We start from the raw sequence: 27,753 nt of genomic DNA, 5'->3' as shown, positions 1-27,753 counted from the left end.
GGTGGAAAGTTTCACCTGGACGAGGAGGAAAGTTTTCTCAGATTCCAGAGGCCTTAGAACCTCGCTTTTCCTCCTGCTCGAACTCCGACCGGAAGTCAATAGGGCCCTCGCCACTTTGAAATGCTGGCAAAAGTACTTGCATATGCCCCTCCCCCTCTCCGCGCCCCTCGGCTAGCAAGCTTTTCACGGCGATATTGAACTTTTTATCGCGTCGAACGAGAGGAATGAAAGGTTAAAGCGGAGCCAGGAAACAAAGCGGCGGCTGGCAATAGTCGTTCTGCGTACAGATACCCGTGGAAATGGTCGATCGAGGCGAAGGTTTCGCCGATTACCAAGGGAATTTGCTTACGAGGGAGCAACCCTCGTTTCGAAAGTTACGAACGTAGGCTTGGTAAACGCGACAGCTTTAAATACGGAGCTGGTAGGAATAATGAAAAAAATAGGGAAGAAAGATTTTTCGATGTAACATATCGAGTCATTTTTACGATGGAAAAATATATGATAAATAAATAATCATAGTAAGAGATATAATTATCCAGAAACTTAATCATTCGGCATTTTCTAATTACTAATACTTTATTTCTAATTATCAATACTAATTACATCATCCTTCTATAATTAGTAGTATAATTAGTTATATTAATAATGTTAAAACTTCTATTTCTATATTTATTTTTTTTTTTTCTTATTAGATTTCTTTCCATTAATTTTTGAGATTGAATAATTGTTAAATAGCCATTAAACACGTTAGTTAAACGAATTTTTGAAATAAATTACGAAAGAATAATTTTTAATTAAAAAAAACAAAAATACGTTTCTAGTTATTTCCTTCCAGAAAATATATTTTCGTCGCGTATTCTTTGACCTCGTTTTAAAAGAAATAACCACATCTGGTATGATCCCGTCCTATGAGATCACATCTATCGTATATATATATATATCCTGGATTCAAAAGATCGTATCCAAAGTGATGACATCCACTACGAGTCCGTGTCTGTAAGATCAAAGCCCTGACTGTCAAAGTTCTATAAGGTCCCTAATGATTGACCTCACGAGGATAATCCGACGGGTCGATAGTCATGTTCTACAATCAGGTTCTACTGAACCCGGGTCATGTTAAGCATGGTTCTAATGCATCTGCCATGTTGGATTTAGTCTCGCGTTTAAGGTCATATTAGACATACAACTATGAGGTCTACGGTCTTAGTTGTATCTTTATAAAATTGGAATCATATTGCGTAACTATGTCTAATAATATCAGATGTGATATTTGATTTACGTTGAATGTAATACTGAGATTTGAAGAAACTTTATTTACTCAGTTAATATAATAGTGTTCCGAATTTTCGTTTTATATTAAGATGAAGTTTCCAATTCTTGCCACATTTTTTTCTGTGTTTTTATCTACTACTTTTATTACATTGTTGCTCTAATTATCATCAATTGTTTTTTTGCAAGGGCAATCTCAATTTTCGAAGCTTTCTAATATTACTTTTTATTTCGTGCAATATTTTCTGATAAACTCGTGCACGTACATTGTACACGTGGTGTATTTCTCTCTACATATCTCGTATCGAATTTTATTCCATTGAGTTCAAAACGTGATTCCATTCGAGAAAAAATACACACTTGCACTTTTATCTTTTTTAACGATCGCATTAATGTCGACAGGAACATCGTTTGGAATCCGGTAAATCGGCGTAATCTAGCGACTATTATCCTTTTGCATGCCTCTCTCGATATTTTTCTACCTTGTTTATTTTTTCACGTGTTTATTTTCTCTAAAAATATTTTTTTCTTCCCGGATTAAATGTGATATTCGATTGTATACCGATCCAAAACTGTGATACTTTGTTAAAATAAAAGATGTATTGTCCGATTATGGTACACAATATTATTATAAACGGAAAAAAAAAATAATTTATCCTAATTATATGTATAAGATATAACATTTAGCTTTTTTTACGGAAAATATTTTATTCTCGTATAATTTCTATCTAAAAATTATTGTAAAGTTCTAACAATTTGCTAATGTTCTTTTTAAAATTAATTTCTTACGTCTGATTTAATTAAATCCATTAAAAGAGCAGCGCGATTTAAAATATATATGTCCTATCATTGAGAAAAGTTAAATGAAATCATATTAACGATACAATATATAATTTTCCTTTCACAATTCTTATATTTTAAATAAATCACTTGGAATAAATCTTTAAACCATCAGTTCGAAAAATTTATAATTTAATTAATTTATCATTTACATATTCTTAATATTAATCAAACTTTCCATGTTCCATTTTCCTATTGAATAAGTATGAATGCATGAAGTAAACAATGCAAGCCCAAACAATATTAAAGCAAAGAGCGGAAATTTAATTTTCTCGTTATCTGTTTAATCCTTTCAAGTGGAAAAATCAATATACATCGTCAAAATAATTATACATTATAAAGACTACCATCATATAAATATAATTTCTCTATTAATATTATAATACTTATAAAAAATAATGAGACTGTAAATTTCAATTTAAAAATTACACTTAATCTATTATTTTTTTTTCTTTTAAATTAACTTTCTTTTAACAAACGATAGATACAATTATTACATTCATTGTTATTACATTTATTTGTTAAAAATATAAATCCATCTCGAATAGATTAAATTCAATCATTGGTAAATCGAATATCACGATTCGATGGCACATCACTCTTTACCAACGTAACCAGGAACGTCTGATAAAGTTATGAATTACGGTGCATTGGCCTTCAGAGTTCGTCGAGGTCGTTCAACATGGGATAGGTCAGTCCTTGGCTCTAACTCATTCTAACGGAGATCGCGTACCATTCCCGCCACCGATTCTACGTGAAACGGAAATATAATGGCGTCGATCCGATTCGAAACGGAGAATACCGCTTCGTGCACGGGAAAACAAGCTCAGAAAGAGGATAAATCTAGGAGCTCGATGAGAAATTTGCTGCGGATGCATTATAGAAATGCACAAAATGCGGGGAACAAAGAGGAATGATATGTTCAGAATGTTTTAATGGATTCCACCAATTTTGTTGGATAATTTGATTATAGTTATTTATGGAAATTAATTAATTATTTCAATTCATTTCTTGATTATTTTGAATTATTGAGATTAAAATAAAAAATTTTGTTTCTACATAAATGATAGAATTATAAATATATTAGTATATTATTCTAGAGATTTTTAAGTTTAGAATCCTAGGGATCACTAGTACCGAATACCAAAATACCAAAATGGTGTCTTAAAGATCCAGATAAAATGACTATTATTTACAAGTAGTGATTAAATTAAAATTAAATAACTAAAAATATAGTTTATACTATAATAATAATAATAACCGATATACGAGATTATAAAACATTCATCAAATGGAATAAATAATTGAAAGATGAAATATAAAAATATAAGAAAACTCTCTCTCTTTCGATAAAAATAAATTTCTGAATTATTGAAATCGGTTATTAATATTATTTTTAACCAGAAATTCTTTATATATTCATGAGTTATAATAAATGATTCATACGAACAATCATATCTAAATAATATTTTCTTGGATAAAATAACAGATTGAAAAATGAAAGTACGTTGCTTGAAAATTGTTTCCTCCGTGGAATATACGTGCGAATAACAGAAATCCAAAGAAAATATGTCACCATGACATGCACATTGTGAAAGAAATGAAACGTGTCACGCCCTGTAACACATCGAGAAATTTGTCTGAGATCATCAGTTTATATAAAACTCCATTGACAAAGCGGCGTTTATACACAAGTATCAGGTCAATGCTTGACGACCGCGATTTTAAATTTCACACCCGAGTTCAGACATTGTATTAAGTAAATCCGCCTCGATGGAATGACGAAACATTTATTTCTTCTTCTCTGTATTTTACACGTAGGAGTTAATCCTCGTATGCAATTCGATGAAAAGAATCTTGAAAAATATATTTGAATCTTAAATTTTCTTTCTTTTTGAATCGTAAACTTCTCTTTACGTAGACACTTTTAGATAATATTATATCTTTTCAATTTAATTCTTTCGTATCTATGAATGAAATATTTTCATAACGCGATATCCTTTTCTTTGAACATAGATATTTCTCTATTTTTCAATTTTTCTAATTGAATTCAATTTGAAAAAAGAAGAAATTTGATTTTAAAAGTACAACATATCGATCACAAAAATATCTGATCACTTAATTTCGTAATTAGTTATAATTTTTTGATTTTCTTTCCTATGGAAAATATTTATTCCAGAGTAAATGTTACAATTTTATTGGAGAATATTTGTAAAAAGTATTAAAATTTAGATAATACATATACTTTTAGATAATTTGATCGAGACATTAATTTAATTTTATAACATGGATCAGCGTGATATAGAATTTGCTGCCCTTAATGTAATAAATATCATTACGGTATACACCATAATTGGATCGATAGATGTAAAATGATCGATCTCCTTCTATTTATTATCAGAATATTTCTCCGCTGATAATTTTTCTCCATAAATAATTTATTTTCGAACTCATTGTCATTATAACTTTTTCTCATTTAATTGAATTAAAAAATACAAATAATTATAAATTAAAATCCTGCTATCAAAATATTTCTAAAATTACTTTTAATAGAAATTAAACTCTGGATCAAAACTATGACGGATGACAAAAAGACAAAGGAACGTTTCGCAATTTTAAAAGTGATTGAATCAAATATATTTATTGATAAAAAATTACTCTATTGATTTTTCAAAGTTCAAAATGAAATAACGTATTTTCGTTATTAAGTTCGATAAATAAATTTTTTTATATATCACCGAAACAAATTCACACGTATCATTTATAATGAAATACCGTAATTATCATAATATCATCATTCAATTGGTTTTCAAACTCAATTAAACAATCTCCGCGAAAAAATGGGAGGAAAGCCAGGATATCTTTTCAACTTATCTTTCCCTCTTTTTCTCATTTGCCTTTAAAGTTGTAGATTAGCTTGGAGAATTGCGAACTAGGCAAAGAAACGTATAGTTCCATACTTTACTTAGAAGCGAGAGTTCAGAGTCCTTAAAGCTCCTGAAAATGCCAAGGCAAGACTTCCTCACTCCGCCTTCCTTACCCTTATTTTTCCTTCCTTTTTCCCAGCTTACCTGAACGAGTAATTAAGACGTTGCGCCAACGTATACCCGAGAAACCGGTGAATACCGAAATTATTCTTCGTTGGTGCACGCACAAGGCGAAACTTGATGTCGTGAAATACACCGACACCTAGCCAATGAAAAAACTCGAACGACAGGTCGAGAACCCGGTAAATACCCTCGTAGGAGAGATTTAACTTCGTCTGGGTTGCGTTTTAATCCTTTTTTTTTTTTTTTAACCGGGACAGGTTATTGCAGCAGCTTTGAGCTCGACTGACAGTTTATTTTCCTTTATTTTTCGGATGTTACCTAGTGAAGGGATGAAAGATTTAATGAACCAATTTTTACGTTAAGGGTGGTAAAACTTCCGCAAAAATGTTTGGTAACAAGAATGTGAAAAAGAAGATGAAATTGCTATGCGTTTGCGAAAAGAAAGTGAACGAAAATATTATAAAGATTAAGGAATTTTGATAAAAATCGGAGAATTTAAGAAATTGGAAATGTTTAAATAATAAAATGCTTTCTATGTTCGTGAGAAATATTAAATATTCGGGCAATTTTCATTTTCTTGAAAATGAAAAAAATATTCGATGAAAACAGACAACTTTGAATTTTGGAATGGAATTGAACATCACAGGCATGATGAAAATTATAAAGAAACGAAAGATCGGATAATTAAGCGAGATGCTTGCATAAAACAATGTGAAAATTGTTACAGATGGAAGAAGATATTTATACATTTTATGTTAAAATTAATATTAAAACATCAGGAATTTATCCACCTAATTAATTTTACAGAAACTATTCACAAAATCTAAAAAAACAAAAATAATCGATTAATTTTAATTACTATTAAAAAATGACTCATTGAAACCTTCGAACTATTTACGCAAGGAAAAAGTGGCAATTCACAAAGAAACTTATCAACGTGCACAATAAAAATCTCCCCTTCCCTCTATCCCCCGATTTTCACACGGGAAAATGTGCAAAGGGAAACGCATCCCCTATTTAATTTCAGCGGATTCGAAGGAAGAGCAAACTTCTCTCGAACCGTTTTCCAATCATCTATTCGCCGAAAAGTAGAAGACTTTCCTTATTCCCCTGCATCACTTGCCACCGTTTACTCGATTTAAGAACCCGAGTTCGTTAAGCAAACACAGTAATCAAGACCGTAGATACTTTCGCGCCACGAGCGAAGCGAGGAGGAATCGATTCTACACGAACGCATTCCGTACGCAGCTGCGATCCAGTTCCAGATTTTATGGAATGTTTGCACCACCGGCGAGTTTCATCAGTCGATTGAAACCACGAACTTTCCACGGAGTTCTCCGCAGAATTTGAGAACAATTATGCCAGACCCGATGTGACGCTTGGCCACGGTGATGTTCCTCCTTCGTGGCGCCCCTTAATCATTTCTAGTTTTAGGATGACGCGCTTGAGAATAATGGAAAGATTGGTGAATGAATGAAAGAGCAACGGGGAATCTTCTTCAATCGATCTTGTTCTTTTTATCTTGAGATAAAGCAAGAATGAATTTGCCATTTGACAATGGAATGATAGGATCTATGGAAATGAAGGATGTTTAAGAGATGGGATGAAATTTAGAGTGATTAGTGGAAATATTTTAAGTATTGTTTAACGAGAGATATTGTGGGAGCAAAAGTCGTGGAAATTTTGATAAATGGAACGAATAAGAATAGATGAAATTTAACGTTGGAGTGATTAATGAGAATATTCATTTTAATAGTAATATTAATTAATTATTGAAAATTTATACTTGTATCTCTACTAAAATAGAAGTAAAAGCAATTGTAAAAAAAAAGAATTATATGTATTATTTTTTTTAGAATAGTTGCTAACAATTTTTAATAATAATTTTTGAAAAGTAAACTACATTGATAATAAAATAAAATACTTCTTTATTATATTTATTCTTCTATGAAACTATTCTAGACAATTCAACACAATTCCTTCTATCTTTATCTCTTTATCTTATAATACAAAGTCTTATTCATAACACGTATTATGGTCGAGATTCAATAAAGCTAGGTCCCATTTGTAATAAACTTCAATCTCAAATGTAATCTCTTAAAAATCTCTTAAAAGATTGTCGAATTATTTGCTACATTTTAGTATTTTATATATAAAATATGGAATATTTCATTTGAACTAATTATTACAAAAATCCGCTTAATTAAAAGTACATACTTTTAAGAATATTGTAAAAGAAACTCAAAAGATCAAAGAAAATATTTTAAGATTAAATTAAGACTTGCTAAAATTAGAAGTCTTAAAATTTAGCATTACTTTAAATTCTTTTGAATAAAAGTATACTTTTTATCCAGTTAATCAATTACCTCTCATAAAAAAAAAATTAAAACACGAATCTATATGATAATAAAACGTAAGAGAAAATACAAACGTTTAAAATTTCTAAAAGTCATTAATTCAATTTTATAAATTGAATTTTTCGTACAAATTTTAGAAAACTTAAACCATCAGAAAAAATTGAAAGGAGATAAAATGAATTCTACGGTACAAAAAAAAAAGATATTACAAAGGATGTAATATGTTGATATTAATACAGGATATAACGCATTTACAATCCATCGAATGTAATTTGAACCGTGTCGCGTTTGTACGTTAAAACGAAAAGACTTTTCTGATATTGCTTCCACGTATAAGGCGGTCAAAGAGTATGTCTGCATAAAGTTCGAGCTTGTAGAAGTTTCGTTTTTTATTTAAGAGCTCGCTTTTGATCTTAAACCGAGCGCGAACGTTCTGTAATTAATTTTCTGTAGCCTTTCCTTTGGAAGTGATTTTTGGATAATGAATTCTTTTTTTCTTTTTCTTTTTTTTTTTTTTTAATCTTTGTACGAATTAATAATTTTGATTATGGCTTTGAGAATAATGTAGATGGCTAATTGTCACATTGTATTTTGAATAATGGATTTTGAACAATGAATTCTGGTATCATTAGAATATATTTTGTTGAATTTGTTTTTTTATACATATCTATCTTTCTATAATGTTTCTTGGAAATTTATTCTCGAAATTTTTCAAGCGTATTAAAATTTCATTAATGAATCACGGTAATATTATATTAATTATCAAAATATTATCCTCTATACGATTACATTCTATAAATTTATTATCTACATAAATCCATATAACATTTCTACGAATGCGACAAAATTTCAATGAAAAATAAGAATGAAATCTAAAAACACCGAATATATACATTTAATATCGATAAATTCTATATCTTCACAATTATATTTTTGAAATGTTAATAAAACACTATATTTTAATATCTTTCGATTACTGTTTCTTTCTAACATACATTTCAAAACTTCAACATCAATCTCGTAATCGTAGCGATTAAAAGCCTCTTGCAAAACATCCCTCACCGTCACATCCCCCCGATCAATAACTCTTTCTGGCATTGCATATTATTTTACTACCGTCCCAAAGCTTCGATTCTCGTTACTCGAGAGACTCGTTTCTCCAACATCGAAAGTTCCTCGAAAACCATTCAACGTGTCGATTCGTGCCTTCGAATTGCAAAAAGCTTCGTACGTCGCGCACACGCACGAAGAATCGGGCTTGTCGAAGGGCGACACCCTTTACTAAAACTCTATGCCGGGCTTTTAATTAAACTTTCGCAATGGATTCGCCGGCCTGGCGTGACCGCTTACAATCGAGAAACGAACGAATTACTCTCAATCGCCGTCGGCGTAGCGCTTTGTTGCTCTGTTTTAATCGTTTCCATCTGAAAACCGTCCTTTGTTTCATCGTCTTTTGCTGTTTCGCTCTGCGTTCGGGACGAAGACGAAGTCTTAAGCGTTTGTTATAGAATACAATGGAAAATGGAATCGTTCCGGATCGATGGGTTTTTTCCTTCGAAATTAGCATAATTGAAAATTATCAACAATATACTCGTTCGAGACTTTGTATTAATGGGCATACAAAACGAGGAAATCGATATTTTATCCCTATTAAGGTTGAAACTGGGTCAATGCGTTTTGTCTTATCTGCTTAATTTGATTGTTTTCTTTTTTTTTTTTTTTTTAAATAAGAATCATATGTTGCTAAGGGAAAAGGATCTCTGTAATTTTATGATTACTCGTTGTTCTTTTGTGAACCAATCTAAATAATTTTTATAGTAAATTATAATATTATTAAATTTTTATTGTTTTTCACGAAGAAACAAGATATTCGCATTAAAATTTCACTTTAAGGATTCTTTCACCGCTAATATTTCTTTTAGGAGAGGAAAATATTCGAATGTAAAACTTATCTATTAAAAACTGAAAAACAATAAATTAATTTATACACATTTAATTAATTAAAATTACTTTATCCCATTGAAATGATACTAAAAATGAAATATTGATATCTGCCTTTATTTTATATAAATAGGATATGATGAATTAGAACATAGAATAGAATTTATAAATTAACATATAATATCGATAAAGATTATCAAGATTTAGTGGATTGGATAATGATGATTAAATGATTTGCGTGTAACGTGCGACACGAAGATCTGATGACAATTTCGGACAATTATCACTCCCTTCTCCCCATTCTTCCCCCTATATACCACGATTTCCGGTCGTCAATCGTGATCCGCTCGAGGCTACTTTTAAGCTGCATCTGAGACACGTACAGAGCGAGATTCACGGGAATTTAGCTGTGAATGGCCATGGGCCATGGTAATAAATCTCACCCTCATCCCAACGAAAGAAATTAATAAATTAATTTAATTTTTCTCATAAGAAAATCCATGTAATAATAATCCTCCAGGAAAATGCATTGAATCATTAAAGATTTTTTATTAAGGTCAAGTAACTTTTATGTAACCGTGATATTCCGTAAAAATAGAAGAAGCACGATTAAATTGCAAATTATTTGAACTTTTTTTTTAAATTTTATATATATAGAAACATATTTTTATCTAATAAATTCATTATGAAAATAGCTATATATACGAGATTATAAAAATTGAAATAAATTTCATTTTCAAAGATCACAGAGAAAGAACGAAAGTATTAAGTGAGAAGATTCCGGTGAAATTTTCTTACTAACATACCGACTTCGGATCGTTCCCTTTGAACCCTCTATTTCTTTCTCTGCTAACTTTTTATTCTTCCGTCGGAAGTTACGCCAATGAACCGTTCGTGAATAAAGTAAATCACTCCCCTTTTTCCCAAGTTGCTGTTAGTTTCCTTTAATTAAAGGAAATTACCATGATTTATTGCCGATCTCCATTATGAAACTTTCAATTAAAACGTCGCTCATTTTCTTATTCCATGATGCTGTGATATTTCATAATTTTCAACTGCGCGTACAGGTGTATTTATAAAAATCGATAAAATTCATCATACAAAGGATTGAATATAAACAGCGAACAGTAGACATGACCGAAACAGTAGCGAATACTTTTAAAGTACCTACTATTGACCGAGTATCTCACGAATGGCATGTGTTCGATTTTATCGTCTAGTTCTCGGTATCGTTCTCTATATATAAGCGCTACGTGTCACGCCAAAAATCTACAGATCGATAAAAAAAACTTTTGATTCTTTTATATGGCACGCTACTACACGATTACATTCATAGTACGAGCTCGTGCCTTCGATCCACTATCTATCCATTGTCCACTTGATTTCAAAATTAATCTTGTCCTGCCTTTTATCACGTATAATTTATTTAAATGAATGCGAAGAATGCGAGAATCAATTTATTTAATAATCGTGGTCAATAATAAAGTAATAAAAACAATAATTGAAAGGTCAGATCTGCAAAAATAATTCTTACAATTTAATATCCATTTCGATACATTCTAATACAATATCATATTTTAGATATTTATACTAAATCCTGACATTAGAGATGAATAAATATTAAATGATATTAATTATAAATATTTCGCTATTTATCTTATCTAGCAAAGCAATATTAATATTGCATCGATATTAATTTTAATCAAAGAATAATTTATAATTAACTTATCCTAACATTTTATTTCCTTATCCAACTTTTAAATATCTGCAATAATACCATTCATTTCTCTTGCCTACAAATGAACCCTATAAATCCCTATTCCATTCAATCTCCTCCCCCATTTTGCCAAACCATTTTTCCAAACCTCGGTAATCGTAATATCAATCTACGTGCTCATCAATTTCCTCTATCGGGAAACAAGAGTTTCCGATTCCTCTTTCCAAAAGACAAATTCACGTGGACACAAATAGTGCGCAACGATGAGCGTATCCATGCTGTGTGTCCAAATTGACGATATAAACCGAGAAAACATTATTATAAAGAAGAATAGCCTCGTTCGCGTTTTCGCTCGAGCAGAAGGAAACAATCTTCCCGCAAAATTGTTTCTACACGGTTTGTCGCATGCGCCGCAGCGCTAACGCGGAAATTTATCTTTCCTTCATGTTACAACTATTCAGGCCAGACGATGTAATGGAATTTTTTCATCAATGAGCTTTTCCTACCGACACTGTGTTCCTAAAGCCTCCTTCATACCCTTTATCGGATCTTAGCTCGACCTCGCCCAAGACGGCCGCCTCGCTACGATTTTCACCGGCTATTGCGCCATGTCGCTTCGCGGAAGAGGAGGGAGAAAGAAGAAAATTTCATTTCGAGCCACGAGAGGCCGGAGAGAAAGAAACAGAGAAAAAGAGAGAGGGAGAAGAAAGAGGAAGAAAGTATTTCTCATTCGGTAAGGAAGCATGGTAATCGAATAGCCGGCAGGGCTTTCGTCGATGTATACTCGCGAGAGTCAACGATCGATAGGGGAAAAAAATAGGGGACGGACGAATGGTCCATCTGCCGATATCCGATTGATGTCTTCGTGAGTGGTTGCCTAATGAGATGCGGAAACGATAGGAACAATCGATTAATCAACTTGATTTCCTTGCGAAGATTAATGCGAATGTACGAGCCGTGGACGAACGAAATTAATGCGCCGGATCTTTACGGAGGAATGGAAACATGGCGGAATTGTAGTATACGGGGGGCAATTAGATCGTCGAGGTGGATAACATCGAAGAGATAAATTGATTATCGGGATCGAAGTGTTTAGCCTTTGAAGGGGAATTGGTTTCATCGAATTTTTGTTTCGTTGCTCGATACTGTTACACTACAAAATTCAATGGAATTAAAGAAAATTGATTACATAATCTATCTAGGGATATTTAATAGTTTAGAAGTTGAACATTGGGATTTTTGTTTCTGAATTGTTAATCTTCGTTCGAATTGTTTTAATTACGTAAATTATTAATAAATAAATTTTGATAATGAATTTCAAATTTAAGTCTTTTTTTATATGCTTATTAAATATGAAATATTAATTTAGTTTTCTCTAATTCAATTACTAATTTAATTGGAAATATATTGTAGCGATTATAAGATTCAAAAACATTCGCGGAATCAATTGCTCGGAAGAATTCGAAAAGATTTAAAAGATTTATACTTGAAGATATCCTGAAGAATAATAGTTTCAGATGTGTATCAAGAGTTATGAAATTCGCTGAGTTCAAAATGCCTTACAGACTTTCTAAAGTACACAGAATCTCAAAAGCTTTAGAGAATTTGACAAACTCCCATCAACAATATCACTTTACTACAATACAATACGTAAACTATATAATATCGCGAACAGAACGGAATAACATAAGATTTTGATAAGTTTCACGATATTTATCAACGATTTATTCAATGATATTCAAGAGAATATGTAATTTCAAGCAAGATCAAATTCTCTAGGAACACAATTCCAAATTTATTCAACACCAGCATCTGAATGCTATTCAAACTTACACGTCCACTAAGCTTATTAAGTTCTCGAATATTCCCTGAAATTATACAAATCTTTGAACAGCTGATATCATAATTTGACAATATTCCTGTGTAATAATAATATGAACATTATCGAACGAAAAGACTATCAAAATTATATATATCTTAATAAGATGTATTCTATCGATAAAATAAGCGATGATAGATTACCTAATTATTATTATTTATTAAAAAAAAAAAGAGATTTAACACTCTAAAATACATATACACTGAAAAAAATTGAAAGAAAGACATTTATTATAATGTTAACACGATTGCAATGGTTATTTTCTGACTCGATAATGTTTAGTTGCAAACTGCTATTGTCAAGACTAAATAAATTAGAGAATAAAAATTTTCTGCTAGATAATGTAATAAAAATGATTTTTAATCAATCAAATTCTTCTCTCTCTCTCTTTAGAATTATCGTATATTTTATCATTATAAAATTCAATAGGTAAATGTTATAAAATACGGCGAGGAAAAGAATTATTCGCGTAACAAATTTTGAACAAATGTTAATTCATAAATCAACGAACACGGCAACAGCAAAACTAATTACATGCGGCGTAGAAAGATGTTGGGACAAACGGGGGAGTTAGAATTTCATTGTGGCTATTCAGTTTACAGTGTGCCGTGAAAATTAACAGAGTTCGCGTCAAGTCACTCGTGGTTTAAGGCGGCAAACCGAAACTCACCGAGTATACAACTGAAAACAAGGTTTTCCATTGCGTACACAAAGTGAAAACTTCGCCCAACTACTTTTTCCATTGATAATAAAGATAAGAAGAAACTTGATCAAAACGTTACCGAATATTAGATTAAAAAAGAGTTGTTTAATTACGAATCAGTCGAGATTAGTTTAACTCGAAAAGTATTCTACGTTTTTAATAATATTTTTATTCCTCCCTATAATCAATATGTATTATTAATTATTATATGTATTATCAAATATGTATATTTTCGAGTGATATATTGATAAGATATACGAAAACATAAATTGCAATTTAATTCATCGTGATAAAACGTAAGAGCAACATCGAAAGTATAATCACAGAAAACAGGGCCATTGTTTAGCAAGGTGCACACTGTTTGCGTTTATTGATTGCTCGGTCGACGCAAAAACGACATCAGCACGAGACATTAAAAGCACAGGCCGGCTGTAATACGATCAATACTCATTGACATATTAATCAAGAGGAAATTAAGAGGCTTACTAAAATTTTTGCTGCATATTATCACACGAAATTAAGTAGTGAATTAATAGAGATAGAATATCAAAACTGCATCAATGTTTCATTTTCCTGTATTTTCCAATCAAAATTTACTTCTGAATTTAATCGGAATAAATGAAAACAATCATTTTCTTTTTTTTTTCTAATAAATCAAAGGTATCCGCGTACTTGATATCGGTAAATAACGTTTTACCGAGAATGGAGGATCTGAATTGACGATGAAGGTATCTTTTCTCGACAAGACCGATCCCTCATTGTGGTTTCTTCGTTGTCTTTCAATGTGAGAACTGTTAGCAGTCGAAACCTTGCAAAATTAGCAATGTAAATTCGATTTTCCTAACCTACGAGGACGAATTCTGCTTTGAACAGGGTATTGTTCATATACCCTTTTGACAGACCCTTTGAAGAATTCTATACGGGATCGATGTTACGTTACGAATGGAGAATAATAGGAAACGAGAGAACGATTCGAGTATCAAAGTTTTTTGTTACTATACGAAATATACAAAATATTATCTCAAATTCGGATTTTAATTATATTTCTTATTTTTAAAAGAAATAACAGAGCGTTCGTTTATTAAATTTTTTGATTTTGTAATTTTAACCCTTTTATTTTATCATTTTATTATTTTATTATTATTATTATTATTTTATCGTTAAACATACGAAATGAAAGAAATTCTCATGTTAAAACTAACAAATTCTAATTATGCGTGTAAACTTGGATTCTATTTTCTTAAATTAAACATAAAAAGCAATTATTAAAAATTAAAACATGTTATTCCAGTAACTACAAACAATACACAAAATGATCTAAAATAACCTAGGAAATGTTATTATTCAATTTTCAAAAGAAACGAATCGAAAATTAATAAAGAAAAAAAAAAGATGGAAAAAATAGAATGTTATAATATCTTGAAGATTGTTCAAGAAATTGTATCAATTATAAAAAGAATCAATCCATGAATGATTGATCACAAATAATCCACCCTATGTGTCGAGATTTTCTTATTAAAGTTTAATTTTAATAGAAACTTATAAACTTATCACAAGTTAAAGATTTCATATCACTTTTTATAAATCAATCGAAGAATCAATTTTGTCCTGCATCGCCTAATTCTGCATTATTCGATCGTTTTAAAAATGACAAATTTCTTTTTAATTAAGTTCACTAATTCGATTCACTTATAATTAGAGTAAATGACTATCCATTTACATTTACACAATTTCCTTCGAATCTACTAATGAACAGTTTACGTCATTCGTGTCAAAAGTTTCTTGCGATTCTGGAAATACGGTTTTGTAAGTCAAGCGTTCCTTCGACATATAATGACAGCATTAACAACATTGCCATTCATTCCACTTTATCGAGTTCAATCTTGTAAATATGTTACAACTGTTTTAACAGTTCATTGACGTCTTAAAGGATTTCCGAGAATTTTATATGAGGACATTGCAATAAGTTATTCCACTAAAGACACTTTAAATTGAACTCGATGAATTTTCAAATTTCTTTTATATCTAGAGCTCAAAATTTAGCAAGCATTTTTTTTTTTATTTTAATAATGAAATGATAATTATTGTGGATATAATTTTAATTTATAGTAAAATATTTTTTTACTTATCGTAATTTTTCAAGATATTGTAATTTTTTATATTGTATTTTTGCGAAAATAAATATTTTATATTTACATATACGTTCCCGTACAAAAATTTTAGTATAATAAGAATTTAATTTTTTTCATATCGACTTTACACACATTTTCAAATCAAATAATTCTATATTTCGTTCCTTCCCTATCGAAATAAATTTAGACTAGGTAAGGTTCGAAGAAATGCTCGAGTCCAAAATCGCATTTGCCATAACTACGCTAACATAAGATGAAATACTATATTATATACCTGTATATAATATATATCCATAACTTCTCTTCGAACTTCATCTTTAATTACCAGTTACACACAAATTCTATCTGTCGCATCTAAGCGTTTTGTCGCTCAGAAGTAATATAATTAATTAATTTATAACAAATACATCGCAACAACTATTAATATTCACAGATTAATTTCATATTTTATCTAAATTATGTGTACATCAAATATTAGATTCATTACTTGGCAATATTTATTAAAATAATATTTTTTCTCTTAATTGAAGTAATATCTATTAACTTGAACAGTCTATTTCCATTATTTCAAAGAGAATTAAATAGATTTTTTCAAGTAATTTATCGACCCAATTTCTCATTTCAATTCTAAAGAGATTTCTAAAAAATTCGAAAGGAAAAAAATTTAGAAAAAATTTGGAAAAAAAATACACGAAACAACGAAGCATAGCGTTAAAAAAAAAAAAGAATCTTCAAGAAACATATTTCACGCCTGAACGGATCAAAAGAAGCATAGTACAGCTCATCTGCTTTTCTTGCAACGCACGAATCCATCGAAAGCTTGTTTGCATGAACAGTTTTGTCACCCTACTGTATCCTCGCAGCAAATCCTGACACGATTCGATCTGCTTACTCGACCCGGGGACAAATCGAAGTATTTATATTCATACGTAACGAATAATATAAAATAATAAATCTGAGCATCCTTATAATTTATATAGTAATATTAGAGTGAGTTGACAAATCACAAATTTGCAAATTTATATGAGATAAGATATCCTTAATTTGTAAAATTTATTTGTCTTATTATTATCATTATTTGTGATTCGTATAATAATATTATTAAATAAAGATAACAGATTGAATAATTTTCAAAATTCGAAAAAGAAAATTTGCTTAAATATTTAAACTAGAGAAAAAAATAAAAAAAACAATTGAATCGAAAATTTTGAAATCTTTGTATTCACACCTTTACATTTCTTATTATACTTTATTGGTTATTAACGTATTATATCATTGGTGATTTTTATGGAATATTTTAACTGCAATTCGTATCTATAATCAATATCCACATGAACTATTTCCAATGTTCAATTTCTCCAAGAGCCAATCCTCGATATTTATATTGATAAACATAATATTGGAAAGACTAACGATAGGTATTGCCGTTTTTAATTGTTCAAATGACTTTTTGAAGTTCTGACTTGTTTCATCGTCTTATCCGTCGCCACAGTGACAATGCCATTAATAAAAGAAGCGATACACCAGAGAGGATTGATACACCCGTGAGACGAGAACTAATAAATAGTTTTTTCTTGTCACTGTCAATAGATTCGACGTGTTAAATCGTCCTAAAGACGAGAAGAACAGAACGTTTCGTTTATCTTGGTTGACTTAACTCTTTTAAAGTGAAGCGTGAAACAATATCAGTATAAAAATTTGAAATTTTCACGTCATGAGAAATATAGTGTGGCGTGATTTAAAAGGTGTAAAAATAAAATGAAAATTATAAGTGAAATGAAATGAAATAAAATGAAGAAAAATTGAAATTAAATGAGGGAAAGGGTTGAGGCAGATACGAATGAAAAAGTAGAAATAGAAGTAAAAAATAAAATGGATAATGATCGAAACGAATTGAGAAATTAAAAATTAAATTAAAATAAATTTAAAAAAGAGTTCAGAATAGATAAAAATAGAAAATATAAATGAGATGAAAATTAAGATGGATAATTGATTGAAGAAAAATTGAAATTAAAAGAAAGTTGAAAGAACAAAAATAGAAAATTGATAAATAGAAATTGAAATTAAATAAATAAATACGAATAACTGCATAGTTTTCAAGCTTTGAACATTTTAAATCAATGTTTTTTTTTTTTGTATTTGTATTTATTTCCTTGTTATCTATTGTATCTGTTAGCCAGAATCAATTTATCGATTTTCCTAAAGTTATAATGACGTTATCTATAGAAAATAAAAAAATTAGATAACTAAAGTTGATGTCGAAGCAAAAAAATGTTTTAAATCGTCGCTAATATAATAAAAAAATAATTCTAAAAAATATGCCGAATATATTTAAACGTAATAAATATTAACATTGACCTTTTGTTTATCAATTTTTTCAAATTTTTATATTATTTCTATATTTTTTAAATTTTTTACTAATAATAAACATATTAATATACGGCATAAGTTGCATTCCCGGACAAAATGTGTATTTTATCAGAATTAAAATTGTTAAATAAAATGTAATCGCTCCATCAGTTTGAAAGGAAATATTTTTTTAATTATATGTACCGTGACGAAACGAAATGGTTATTTTTTAAAAGAAATATAAATTTATTCGAATTATTAAATCGAGAATCATTTTATAACGTCGTATATGATTTTCAAATAAAATGAATTATAAATTAATTTAGAATATTAATAAATATCACGATGTATCACTTGTTTTAAATTCTCCCATTCCCCGGAGGAGAATAAAAATTTTCAAAATTGAATTCCAATATTTTTCTTAATTTCATTTCATCAGATTAATCGATACCCAGTTATCATAGAAATTTTAATTAATAACGAGAATGTAATAAAACTATTACACTCAAGAAACCAATAAAAGTCAATCAAAAAATTCAATAACCGAACGATAATTTGTCAATTACTTTCCGAACTAATCGTTATAAAATTTCTCTCTCTCTATCTCTCTCTTTCTCTCAGAAATCAAGAAATAAAAATTCTCAATGAAAATTATTTCTCCCTCTCATCAATAATATACATAAACTTATAAAATTATGGAGAGACTTCTGATTCCTAATGCTTTCTTCGCAAAAAAAAAAAAGAAAAAAAAAAAAAGAAAAAGAAATCTGTATCTTTCGTTTGGATCTCGACGAAGTGGTCGAGATTTCAATTTCCATTATCGAAGAAAACACACCTAAGATCGAAGAAGCCACTCGTTCCTGCACTCGGCCCCTATTATCGTCTTATTTGCGATCAGCTACCTACTTCGCCCCGACAATTTCAGACGGGTTGCTATGTGCTCGGTCTGATCTTGATTCCCTTGCTCCACTTAAGAATAACTTCTCTTCACGGCTCGCGAAGTATTAATGAGACGACTGGATAACGAACATTTCGAGGTTCGATAGATATCGACTTGCCGCATTGACAACGTAATGAGACGCCATATTTTCATTTCTTGAAACTCGATAATCGAGTAAATAGTCGGATCCAACGCGAGAAATCGATATTATGTATAATCTGAACGTGTAAAAGAGATTACGTTGTTGCAGGGGATTGGAATCATTTACTCGATGAGAAGAATACTGGAAGAAGGATACGTTCTTATAATGGAAAATATAAGAATGAATATATGAATAGATATTAATAAATTTAAAATATATATTAAATAAGTAAGTATATATTAGGAAAAAAAATTAAAATTTTCTAAACTTGTTTCTACTCCTTCAAGTGTAAATTAATTTTTAAGGTATCGCGAGAGTCTTGAATTTTTTTAAATTATTCCTATTAAATTATTAAAAAATACAAATATTAAATCATTGTATCTTTGAACTGATAAAAATCGCGATTATGAACATCTTATGAACATTTCATTATTCGATGAAAAAAAAATAAATATTTTCAATGACTAATAATTTAATAATTTTTATATAATTTAATATAATTTTTCTAAATGCAATATCGCGCAAAATTTCTTTTTCTTTTTTTTTTTTCGAATAAGGAAGATTTAAAAAGATCACAAAGACAGATGAGAGAATACAGTTTCTTGAATTTCGTATTCGTCTGGAATAGTGCAGAAGAGAATTATGCAAAGCACGCACCGTTGATTTGGAAAGCTGTCCCTCATCCGATCCTGATCTGATGTTTAATGCTTCCGCAGTTATGCGATATGTAGCAATTTAGATACGAGAAAAAAAATCCATAATGAGATACTTTTAAATTTTAAAGGGAATTTTAAATAATTACAATCTAAACTTTTTTACGCAATACTTAATCCGATTCTTCAATTAACTTAACAACAATAAAAATTGTTACAATTTAAACGCCATTCAAATATCATAAATGTTCGAGTAAAAAACAAAACAAACAAAATTTAACGAAAAATATAAATTAAAATATAAATATATAATTATAAATATAAAAAATATAATGAGGGAATTTTAATATTCTAAATAAATGACAAAACATCGAGTGCATATACACGATTCATTAAATCATCAAAATTGAACAAATTATACATAAACGATATATATTCTGCTTGAATTAAATAAATCTAATTAAATAGACGAATACTATTGAAGCCTTTTATTCCATAATCAAAATAATTAGAAAAACTTTCGAAAAGAGTATGCACGCATATACACGCAAGTGCTGAAAATTTTCACGCGCTCGTTTCTGTAGGTTTATCGAGAAAAATATATCGGGATTCCTGTATTGTTATTATTTTATCAATGGTCCAATAGAAAATTTGCATTGTTCTGTACTGATGGCAAAAGACATTATCATAAACATTGGCTTTCGAAAAAGAGAAAATTAAAAGAGGTAATTATCGATCGGCTAATTACAGAGAGAAAAGCAAATCAACAATCGCCATCATTGAAATGTTTGACATTTGCTGTTGAAAACTGCGCTAATTGTCGCGTTCGTTCGAATAAGGGTAGAAAAATATTTGGAAACTCCGAAAGGAATGTCGATTTATAACTTTTATAGAAACGGAAGATAAAAGCAAATAATACGATTGAAATAAACGCATAAAATAAACAGATTGCAAATGTTTATGCAAATTTAAATTTTTATGAACACGATTAAAATGAAAATGAAACTGGAATAAACTGGAATAAAGATCTATTTCATTCACTCTTCAAATACCATAATGCGAGATTTACTTTGAATATTTATATCTTTTTACGTATCACGTGTATATCATAGATTTTTAAATAATATAATTAAATATTTTTCCTTATAATTATAATTATATACTTTAAAAAAAATAATACAAGAATATATATACATATATGTATAATTTAATCTCATATCTTTTTTTATTATTAGATCGTATGATTTCTTTTAATATATTGAATTGCGTTATATCATATTTGTATTTCGATGTATTTAATAATTAATATCGCGTTTTCTTTTTGATATCAATCTACATCACATTAACGTATAAAATATTATCTTCGCATCAAAGTGACAAGAAAAGATATGAGATCGATTATGAGTAATTAGAAAGATTATGAGTATGCTATTTATATACTAAAAATTGTACTGTTTTTCTAATAACTATACCACGAATTATTAATAATATTAATAATAGTTACTCATAGAACGTTCTTAATTAAAACGTTCTATCTAGCATTTCTTCATTACGTTTTAAACAGATATTAAAATATTTGAAATCTCTTTAAGACTCTCCTAAGACTTTCTTCAATGAAACTTTCGAAGTTTCAAAGTTTCAAATGTCACATCCCTAATTCTAAACCAAATTATTTTTCCTAAATTCCTATTCAATTCCTATCCCAATTGAACGCTATGCATACACATATTCAAATCTCCATAAAACTAATATAAATAATATTCGAAATTCAAAATTATTCCTCTCAATTACCCGCACAATTTCCCTCTCCCTTAAAAGACGAAGCCCGTATCTTCCGATTTTCGTGAAAAGAATCCAACGAAACGATCCTTAAAACACGATTATCCCCACGATCGTAAGCGAAAACGATGATAGCGAGGATTTTCATGGTACGAAGAGATAACGTGTCCCTTCGATTAGATTGTTTGGGTGAAATTCTTGTCCCGATACAAGGCCGAAGTTTACAATCACCGAAGATATTTTCCATAGAAGATGGTGCGAATGCATGGCAAAACTGCATAAAATAATTTGGTTCCAGCGTATTTCGCTGCGTTCAGAGACCGACAAAATATTCTCCCGAGTACATTTTGCAGGGAATTTCATCGGTTGCCACGTATCAGAGTACGTAATATACCAAAGGGAGTCATTGTTGTTGCATCTGGCAGGGGCGAGTAGAGAAGGTCATCCGAGCCTCCGAGGAATTCATATTAGACGAACGCGCGTGCGAACGGTTGAACAGCTTGACAAGATGATTGCCGTACAATTTGCGACATTTCAACGGGGGAGGTTATATACGTATGTTGCTGCGATTGAGCAGTCCGTCTCGATCGTTCTATACCGCGCACGCGATCCCAGAATTTACGCGTCACGCCGAGATTCCGCGAAATCTTTCCCTTCGTCGCTGATTTATGTGCGATGTACTCCTTATGACGATGTTGTACTTCGTGGGATATTGGAAAACTCGACATATTTCGAAACTTAGGAAATACCGGGTTCTCGAATCTTGAAACTTTACATTATTTTTATGATTCGAAACTATCGAAATAAAGGATAATTTTAATCTAAATAATTTATAAAAATTTTGCGACGATGGATTCGTTAGATTTTAGACTTATCAATCTAAAAAATAAATATTGTGACGCAAAATATAATTTATAAACAAAATTTTTAATTGATATTTTAAATTTTCTTTGTTGCGCAATTATTGTGAAATTTATCCTTTTTTTTATAATCTAAACATATAATGACGAGATTTAGAATTTAATATTGGATTTCTATTCTAACTTATTAAATCCTGATTGTACTTTATAACGTTATTTTCTATATTAAAAATTACTGGCATGAATTTAATATGTTTAAAATGAGGGATTTTATCGTATTATTTATCGTACTATCACTACTTTTTTCTAAAGAACTGTAACTATAACTATAAACTGATATTGAAAAATTAAAAAATCGTTGTTTTCAAAGGCACATTTCTTGTTATAATTAGATATTAAAAACAAAATAATTGAAACTAAATAACTAATTGCTATATTATTGAATACTAAATTATATATTTTCTTTGAAAAATTTTAGAAAATATTTGTGCCTGGAATCCTGTTATCTGATCTGTTTTCAACTGTATTTAAAATAAATTCTAACGATTACATAATTAATTAAAATTTAAAAATTAAAATAATTTGTTTCATTTTTAAGAAATAATTTTGCTAATTTATATCGGTACTTTTAGAGAAACTATTTTCGCACTATCTAAATTCAACTAAATTCAAACGTGATACATATCTAAAAAATGTTCTAACAATAATAAACATCATGAGTATCCGACGTAAGCCAGTTTCCGGTGAATATCAAAATTCTTTTGCACAAATTTGATTTCTCACAACGGCATAAACGACGTTGACAAGTAAAGGAGCGGAAAATAAACGGTTAAAGTAATAAAACGCTCCGACCTCGGTGAATATCTCTTTTGAAACGCATTCTCTTTAACACAAATGCATCGCTTCGTCAAAAAATCATTCTAGCATTGCTAAAGATTTATTTCTGTTACAACAGTAAAAGATGGTGAAAAGAAAAAGAAGAAAATTTTATTCCATAGTCACCGATGCAAAAATATATAGGTATCTCCTAATTAATAGAAAGTTTAAAAAGTTAAATCATTTTTAAGCGATCATTATTTTAATAGATATTATATTAAGTAATAAAATTACGAATTATATATAAAATTGTATCAATTGAATATATATAAGCATGATTTATATATATTTAATATTTATCGCGAAACTGAATGTATCATGATGATTGGAAAAGATTTTTTATTTATTTATTTATTGATATATTTTAATAAAATATTGCCATGATTTTCATCCTAATTCTAGATATAACTTTAAATGATTTTTCTTTAAATCGAATTAAAATTTAATTTTTTTTTTCTATTTTATTAATTATCTCTTAAAGAATCAAAGTTTAAGTACTAATTCTAAAAGGCAAGCAATTGAATTAAATTTATAATACTTAAAACCCATCCCCCAAATCAATATATTGCATTATTAATGTTGTTTCATTTCCATAATTATTGCAATAATTAATCAAATTTTTTTCCATATATCAAACATATCGATACTTTCATTTCAATATACGTATTGAAATTTTTAAAAAAAATTATATTTTGAATATTTATATATATATATATATATTTTAATATTCAATTAAAAAATCTTAATATGAAAAATAAAAAATGTTTTGTATAATTAATTAAAATTAAATATCACATTTAATTATATATAAGTTTATAATAATACGTATTGAAAATTTTTTAATAACTATACTATATAAGAAAAAATGAATTCGATTCGTATTCATAACACAAAAAACATAATAAAAATAAGATATTCAAAATATAAAATATAAAGCTGTATGTAATAACAATTATTTCTTGTTCTATAAGTTCTGTTCTATCTGTATGTAATAACAATTATTTCTGTTCTATAAAGTTATATTTTTAACAAATAATATCAATTTTAACAATTGATATTAAAAATGAAAGTATATCGATACATTTATATATGTAAATACACAGTTGATCACAACATCGACGAATCAATTTCTCAATGATCATTCGAATAATATTCTGTTATTCAGATTTCTTTCAATGAATGGCAAAAATTCGAATGGTATAAAAACAAAATCTCCTCGAAAATTGAATGTCGAAAACATAAATGCAACGCATCGATGTGAAGAAATGAATGAAATATACTATATTCTTTCATAATTAAATGCTATTATCATTACATTAAATCACATAGTTATTGAATGCATGATTGTTATATATTTTTAGTTTATTAATCTTAACTATATAAACCCTATTTTAGTAGAATGTATTTAAATATTATTAGCTATAATATTTTTTTTGTTTAAATTAGCTATGTAATAAATTTTGTACTTTCTTCATATCAGTTCCAAATTCCATATTTATTTTCGAAATTCAATCATAAATTAATTATTTTTATAAATTAAAAATATAAATTTTATAAATTAAAACGTAATATATATTCACTGTAAATCAATATCTTATAGATCACTCTTTTTATTACTAGTCAATTGGATAATTTTTTAATGATAATCCCCAAAGTTGTTGATATTTTTACGAATATAATCTATTTACTCACCGTATGGCAGAACAAATCCATAAATGAGCAATATGGAATAAAGAAGCCACAGCAAATTCGCACTTTTCTCCGTACACATGGCGCGATGCACACTCTTATCGGCCGTTTTCAAACACCCGTGCCGTATCGCGCGGCCACTCGCGTGGCTCTGAGAGTTCCTCGTTAGATTTCGAGTTTGAATCGCGATCTTTCTCTGTCTTTCGCTCTTTATCCCACACGCAGCCTCAGAAAGCGGTCCAGCGCCTGCCCGCTGACAATATTCCAAACTGTTTGAAACAGAGGGCACCACTTTCCAAACTTGATCTTTTGTATACGTATGACGAAAATAGAAGATAAGTTATATTGAATAGATGAAAATTTGATCGTAGTAAACAATTATTTATATAACTTGACATAAAACAAGTTTTGATAAACAAAAAAATGTTTTTAAAATATATAGGTTTAAACAAACAATTAACAATTCAAATAAAATACACCTACATCGACAATTGATAACGTAGATTTCTAAGAAATTTCTTTTTTAAATATACACATATATTAATATATTTATGAGATATTTGAAAAATCGATTCTAATCATATCAAAACAAAAATATATATCTTCAAAATATACGAATTCGAATAAATGATTAATTCGAAAAATATATCTGTATCAACAATTGATAATGTAAATTTCTATTATACCAAAGAAAAAATTTTTTAAATATACAAATATATAGAGATAATCATATCTAATCATATTAAAACGAAAAAAATATATCTTTAAAATATACGAGTATGAATAAATGATTAATTCGAAAAATACATCTATATCAAAAATTAATAATGTAGATTTTTATTATTTTCAAGAAAGGAGAATTCATTAAATATAAAAATATAATAATATATTTGACATATTTAAAAAATCGATTCTATATATCAAAACAAATAAAATTGATAAAATCGATTAAAGCTAGTTGACTATACTATAAATTAAAAATAAAGTTTAAACAAAGCAAGATAAAGAGATAATTCTATGAAAAGTTATTTCAAATATCTTGATATCATAAATCGCGACATTATAAAATAAATTCAACTTCAACTAAAAAATAACAATAATAATAAAAAATAGATTAATTCATAATTATATTTAAAAGCAATAGCGTATTTTTTAATATACCACAATATAAATTTGTACAGTGATAATTCCTGACGATAAAAAATATATAAATTACTATGTAAGATTACATAGATATCGATTAATATCATATTAAATTTAATAAATATTACTATAAACTTTCATATTTATTTCATATTATTATCAATACTGACAAAAAAAGACACCTAAAAAAAACAAATTTTACCCATTGATAAAACCATTGATAAAATCTTGATTCCTGTGAGATTATTCGGCACCATAAAATATTATTAAACGAAAATATTAGAATAATCTCACAATAATCTCATGATAATCTACCAAGAATTCTAACAGCTATTCTGCAAGAAATAAGATATCTAAAATAGATATAGAGGATAAAAACAAAAAGAGTTTTCTATCTTTCAATTCAATATAAATATTCACAACAAACGCAACGTAATAGATAGATATTCAATTATTATTCAAAAAAAAACGAAATATTAAAGTCTCTATTTTTTTATTATTGAAAGAATAGAACATAACAAATTATATATAGAAACAATTTTTTCCTAGCAAATTACAATATTCGTTAAGAACAACAGCTTATAGTTTCAGTATTTATTTACTCTTTTATATATATAATTCAAATTAATTTGGTAATGAAATTTCGGAAAATCGAAAAAAAAAATAAAATTACAATATCTTAATACGTAAAAAATTAAAAATTGAAATCGCGAGCGCAGCCATTAGCTCATATTATTTACTATAAAATTTATATTTGTAACAAATATACAAAAATAAATTATGTAGTAAATAATAATGATTTCCAGGTCTCACCAACTTGGAGGTTGCTGCGAATTGGAGACCCACCCTATCCGCACGGTCCCATCCACCCTCCATAATGCAAAAATTTATTAAAATCAATGATAAATATTCCTTTTGATGTAAATTTGCAAAACGTTCAATCCACGAACATTGTACAAAACAAACAGCAAAAGGAATCTCAAGGAAAACCGAGAAGCTAAATCTGAAAGTAAAAATTGAATTAAGCCTTAATTCTATGCAACAAATCTACATGAAATTTGAAAAATGAAAAACAATACACTACTTCATATATATATATATATCAATATTTTATATTATTATGAGTATAAATATATAAAATATTAATATATATTACAAAGTTTGAAAACAAAAAAAAAATGAAATGCATTTCACAGAGAATTTTACTTATTCTATTAACCATCATCATTTTTAATATCAATCACCATTACCAAGCATTACCAAGCATTATTAAGCATACAATTGCAAATATATTCTATTTTCTACAGCAATCTACTTCCTATTTTTTTTAAATTTTTCAATATAAAAATTTCAATACATCAACTTAGAAATATCCAAATCGTAAACGTGATTTAATACAATCCTTAAGGAAACTTAATCTATAATCTTCAAGAT

General features: G+C 28.6%; 1 protein-coding gene across 4 annotated transcripts in view; it reads right to left on the bottom strand.

Moving 5' to 3' along the window:
* The window catches only part of LOC107998283 (uncharacterized), a 65,507-nt gene extending 38,335 nt beyond the window's left edge, over positions 1-27,172 (bottom strand). For 2 of the 4 annotated variants that reach the window (XR_009830022.1, XM_062076065.1), the window contains exon 1: positions 25,180-27,172. Coding sequence is in view for 3 of the 4 variants with exons in the window: in XM_062076065.1 (XP_061932049.1) it covers positions 25,180-25,258 (79 nt within the window). In the remaining variant the exon portion in view is untranslated. The remainder of the gene's footprint in view (positions 1-25,179) is intronic. The other 2 variants (XM_062076063.1, XM_062076064.1) reach the window with 2 other exon arrangements.
* Between the last annotated feature and the right edge of the window lie 581 nt (positions 27,173-27,753).

Source organism: Apis cerana, linkage group LG6 (genome assembly GCF_029169275.1).
Source record: "Apis cerana isolate GH-2021 linkage group LG6, AcerK_1.0, whole genome shotgun sequence".
Taxonomy (NCBI): Eukaryota; Metazoa; Arthropoda; class Insecta; order Hymenoptera; family Apidae; genus Apis; species Apis cerana.
The sequence above is the reverse complement of the archived record's forward strand: the minus strand, read 5'-3'. Positions and strand labels throughout refer to the sequence as shown.